Here is a 6000-nt window from a genome sequence, read left to right on the forward strand (position 1 = left end):
CAAGGAAGACAGCGACTTTGACACAGATAATTTTTTTATGATTCCAAATGCGACAGATTTAGCTTTAAAATATGACTTCATGTCAGTTGAGAATTTCTCCATTTACATTACATCTAGAAAATATAATTGGAAAACATAATTTTGTGTAGAAAAAAAGGATATCTTACATAATAAAGTTAGTGAGAGAAATTAAAGACTAGGATCTTAATTTGACCACAATGTTGCTCAGAATTTTCAATGATTAAAACGGCTTTGTCATTTCCACTTTAAAATGTCAGACTTGACTTGATGTTCCCTAACGAGAAATGTAGCAACCCTTACAAAAAATGTCCATTAAATATAATCCACATAAATAATTCCAAAATTCCAGTTGCTGCAGGATTATTTTCCTGCTGTAGTCTAATGACACAACAAGAAATACAATTTCAGGTACAATAGAAATTCCGGTTTTAAGTAACAAGTCACATTATTCTTATACTGTAACAAGGCAAATTGCTCTCCAAAGAGATTCAGCTGGGGCCCATGACGGCTGTTGTCCAGTAATGGTTTAGTGAAGTCTCACACTTAAATTATCATCCAAGCCAGAACATGTCTTGTTTTTTCTTCTACTTCTCTGCTACTGTTTGTAATAGAATCACTTGATTGCTCTAGGAAGGTCTCTGGTAAAAGTGTTTGCACATGGCCTGGTATATAATAATACTTCGAGATGGACATTTCTCTTCTGCTTCCTGAACCCAACATGTCCGACACACACACACACACACACACACACACACACACACACACACACACACACACACACACACACACACACACACACACACACACACACACACACACACACACACACACACACACACACACACACACACACACACACACACACACACACACACACACACACACACACACACACACACACGCTTTAGGCTGATTAGGCTGATTCAGAGGGCAGTCACAGTGCAGCGCCCAATGACCAGTGGAGAGTGTCTCCAAAATGGGACCCCTATATCTACTGTATATCATACGAACCTCTTTGATTCTCAGCAACCCAATTTGACTTCGGAAACTGTCCCGTCCCCATCCCCTGTGAGCTAATGATTGAATGACAGAATCTGTCCAACAGCCAAAGGGTTTGTCTTGCCTAATGTAGGTATGTTGTGGGTGGATTTGCACAGTGTTGGACTCAGTTGGACTCAGCCCTCAAATCCACAAGGGAACTTATTTCCTCTGCTTTGTGGGAATTCTAAACAAAGATACAAAACACAGGTATGTTATGACTGTTTTTCTTGATTATGAGATTAAGAAACAGACTATCAAACAGCCAGCAATGGCCTTGCTATGTCTTAAAAATTGTTAGCTAATAGCATTACTTTCTGTGAAATGCTAAATATCAGGGAGGTTTTGCTTGAGGGTTGATGTCAACATCACAGTCAGCATCTAGCTGAATTGTAATTCCCTTCACCCAATACATTTGGGAAAAGTGTTCCATTTTGCCCACTGTACTCAATGTGCTCACTCAAAGAACAGAGTTATTTGAAATACTATAATATACAATATACATTCAAATCTCTTCATTCTATTTCTACAGTGAATTATGTGGAAATACTTTGATTCCATGTTATGGCTGATGCTCCACCTCTCTTACCAAGGGAACACTTCCGACATAAATTGTCCTCCCAGATGCCAGTGTTTCACGCCGACTAAGGTGATGTGTTCTGAGGAGAGCATGAGAAGCATGCCCATGAACATCTCCACACAGGTGAAGGAGTTGGTCATTATGACGACGGGAATGACGCACCTGGGCTCGATCACGATGCAGTACAGCCGCCATCTCACCAAGCTGGTCTTCTTCAACAATTTGCTGCAGGATGTCTCCACCATGGCCTTTGATCACTTGACCGGGCTCGAGGAGCTGGAGATCAGCGGCAACTCTTGGCTGGATTGTTTGAACCCAGGTACTTTCAGCAAACAGAGAAACCTCACCAAGCTTTTGCTCAACTTCAACAGGTTCAAGTCACTGAATGACGGCCTCTTCAGTTCACTTCAGAAGCTGAGGACTCTTCAGCTGAAGGGCAACATCATCTCCCACCTGCCCAGGCAGCTCTTCCAGAACCTGAGTATTCACGCTCTTGACCTGTCCCTGAACATGCTCACAGGGGTGGATAATGAGCTCCTCAGCGGCTTGTCCCAGCTGGAGTCCCTCAAACTGGGCTACAATATGATCAATGTCCTCTTGCCCGACACTTTCCACAACATCTCCCACGTGAAAGAGCTTTGCCTGCAGGGAAACCAGATATCTTACCTCCCTCAGGGTGTCTTTTCACATTTACAGAAACTAGAGGAGCTGAACCTTCGCAGCAACTTGATCACAAATGTGAGCTCTGGAACCTTTCCCGTTGGCTTGAGAGAGCTGGATCTCAAAGGCAACAGGCTGGTTCAGCTTTCGTCTGACTCATTCGGCCGTCTAACCAGTCTCACACACCTGTTTCTGTCAATGAACCAGCTCACTAACCTTCCAGAGGATGTCTTTCGGAACCTGACGGGCCTGCAAAACCTGGACCTCTCGGAGAACCAGCTCACATCGCTGCCGGGAACTATCTTCCAAGATCTCACAAAGATTGAAATCATCCACCTGCAGAATAACAACCTGAGCTCTCTGGAGGCCATGCTGTTTGAGGACCAGGCCTTCTTGGAGCAGCTGAACCTCTCAGAGAACAACCTCCAGACCCTTCCTCAGGGCTTCTTTGACACGTTCTTACACGAGAACGTGATGAGACTGCGCAGGAACCCCTGGAGCTGCGACTGCCACATGCTATATCTGTATGACTATGTGTCGGAGCACGGTCACTTGGTGGAGGACCTGAGTAATGTGTATTGTAAAGGCCCTGAGCCTTTGAGAGGACATAGTCTGGTCTCCTTAGAGAGGGACCAGCTGGTGTGTCCAGGTAATTTCTCTTCTAGAGCCAAAGCTACCCCCTTCCAAGGCTTGGAAGAGAGACCACACCCTAGCAAGTGTACTGTCCAGTTCATCAACGACAACATGACTATCGAGTGCAAAGTGACTAAATGTTCCCCATTGAGACTTATGGTGCATTTCAAAGAAGGGGACGGCACCACATCTGAGTACATTATGAAAAAGGACTGGGCAGAATCTTCACAGTGTAGCAATGGGACTATAACTCTCACTGTGTGAATGGTGTTCATCAGCACATGGGCTGAAGCTTTGCAATAACTTCTCTATGCAGATTGGATTTTCTTTATCCATCTATGTATATCATAGAGTTTTATCAAACACACAATATTTTATATACCAACATACTGTATATGAGATGAGAGTGAATTTCACCTGAATTTAATTTAATTTCGAAGGTATTGGCTTTGAATATTTTATAATATGATGTCTTGCAGACACAAGCAGTATTGGTATGCTCTTAAATCTCTCCTACTGCCAATGTCAATATTGTACAGACTTAACTCAACTCAAAACTGATAACCAGGCTGACGGTGTTTCCCACTCATAGCTGAGAGATAAGAGAGGTGGATGAACTATCCCTTGCGAGGTTCAAAGTTCATCTCTAATGTTCTAGAGACTATGTAATGAACATAGTACCATCCACACAATCATATACTAACAGATATATCTACTGCAATGCATGCTCTTGCCAGCAGATGACTCTATTCCTCCATTGACTTCACTGGCCATGTTCCTTAAGTTGACTCTTGCTTTCGGCACCTCTGTCACTTGTAGATTCTCAAACATCAACACACATGTTTAGATGTAGTAGATGGTAACTCTTTTGACATGCAACAACAAATTCACATATAGCTTTCAACCACCCCAGTAATGAACTTTGTTGTGTTGTGTTGTTGATCAGTCTTAATTGATGTCAGAAGGTGAATTCACCAATTTGTAAGTCGCTCTGGATAAGAGCGTCTGCTAAATGGCTTAAATGTAAATGTTAATTCATTAAACTGACAATCTGTCTATGGCTAATTGAACATCTATAAAACTATCAATCCTTCTGTGGAAGACAACATAATTAATGTGGTAACCTTGTTTCTCTCCATTTTAAAGTAATCAATGCAGTTAACATATGGATATGATTTAAAAAAAAATCTAAGCAGTAATCCATTTGGAAATATATTTGAATACCTCTTGTATTATGATTTATTATAAATAATTTAAATAAGAAAGACCCTGCAAAAGATCAAACATGTTATAGCGAAATCAGAGAAGACAAAATTCTGGAACACAAATCCAACAAACACAAGCATGGGTGTAGGTGCATACAAATCTCCCCCATGGAGATCAATTTAAGAGCTTCTCTCACTCTTTTATTCTGGGGTTTAAAAGTTGATCGAGACAAACAAGTCGTCCACAGAGACCTGTCTTCACACCCCTCTGCCCCTGGACACAGGAGAAGATGATAGTACCAGGGAGAGAAAAGAGAGAAATGAGGAAGGAGGGGGTTAGGGGGAAAGGGATGAGTGGGGCCCACAGATGGCAACACCTTGAATAAAGCACTCTAACCCCAGGGTTTATAAGGGTCAGGGGTCATCGGGTCAATTGTGTCCTTGGTCTGAGCTGACATCACAATTCAAATGACAAACTTGCAGCGTCCAAAGTTGCCAGGGATGGCATGAAACATAGTAATCCTCTCTTGAGCAAAACTAAGAGGTAAACATGAATTGTGGGGAAATATTTGTCCCGATACACATATCTAATGATCACCAAATGAGCACAATATAAGTACTGGGGTGTTCACTCAAATATCACTGATCCTATAATCAGGGCCGGCCCTAGCCTTTTAAGGGCCCTAAGTGAGATTTGGTAGGGGAGCCCCCCCCCCCAACTAGCAGTAAAACATTTTATCGGTCCCCCTCTTGATAGCGGAGAGAAAAATGTAAGTTTGAAAGTTAATTTCCTGCAATTCTACACATTTTCTCATGGGGCGTAGTTACACATTTTCTCATGTGGCGTAGTTACACATTTTCTCATGGGGCGTAGTTACACATTTTCTCATGGGGCGTAGTTACACATTTTCTCATGGGGCGTAGTTACACATTTCCTCATGGGGCGTAGTTACACATCTTCTCATGGGGCGTAGTTACACATATTCTCATGGGGCGTAGTTACACATTTTCTCATGGGGCGTAGTTACACATCTTCTCATGGGGCGTAGTTACACATTTTCTCATGGGGCGTAGTTACACATTTTCTCATGGGGCGTAGTTACACATCTTCTCATGGGGCGTAGTTACACATCTTCTCATGGGGCGTAGTTACACATTTTGCAATGACTTATGCCATGTTAATACAGTATGATATCTGAGTGAGAATTACTAACAAAATCATTGAGGGCCCCCTAGAGGTAAGGGTATGTGTCCTGCATACCGGTTTGTATTTGGCAATGATAACTGCAAGTTTAGATAGCTGGCTGGACTAACTACCAACTACTGCTGAAGCACAGCCGAATTTAGAAATTGTGCTTGGTGTACTACTATTCTTACTCTCAATAGAAGTTCCTAAAATAGGGGCCCTAAGCAACCGCTTTTGTCGCTTATGCCTGGGGCCAGATGCCTACAGCTTTGGTGCACAACAAGTCTATTCAGCAATTAAGACGAAGCTGGACACTAACCCCAAAATACATATTGAATTTAAGGTTTAGCATTTTGTTGATTGAACACAAATCTATAATTCCTTTAAAACGTGTCTTTTCAATCAATCAGCTACTCGGTATGGAATGCAGAGCAGCGTTGCACTGGTATGAAGTTTGTTCCTTTATTTACACCGGTATAAAGTTTACCATCTTTATTTGCACTTAGGGACAGTTATAACAGGTCAAATACTAACATCAACATAAATCAATCAGACTGTAAATTAGCTTGAGTACAACCATACGGCTAACAACCCAATCACCAGCTGTAATGACTGATGTCCTGAGGAGAGGTCAAGTAGCCAGACCGGGACCCCTCTCTTATCTCCTTTCTAGAGTT

At 42.2% G+C, this 6000-nt stretch overlaps 1 protein-coding gene across 1 annotated transcript; it reads left to right on the plus strand.

The window, feature by feature from the left end:
• Positions 1-1060: 1060 nt before the first annotated feature.
• On the plus strand, positions 1061-4002 carry zgc:153913 (carboxypeptidase N subunit 2). The gene is made up of 2 exons (XM_064992270.1): positions 1061-1269; positions 1592-4002. Exon 2 carries the CDS (start codon positions 1598-1600, stop codon positions 3194-3196), a length of 1599 nt encoding a protein of 532 aa, XP_064848342.1. The 5' UTR covers positions 1061-1269; positions 1592-1597; the 3' UTR covers positions 3197-4002.
• The last annotated feature ends 1998 nt before the right edge of the window (positions 4003-6000 follow it).

The sequence above is a fragment of the Oncorhynchus masou genome, chromosome 17 (assembly GCF_036934945.1).
Source record: "Oncorhynchus masou masou isolate Uvic2021 chromosome 17, UVic_Omas_1.1, whole genome shotgun sequence".
Taxonomy (NCBI): Eukaryota; Metazoa; Chordata; class Actinopteri; order Salmoniformes; family Salmonidae; genus Oncorhynchus; species Oncorhynchus masou.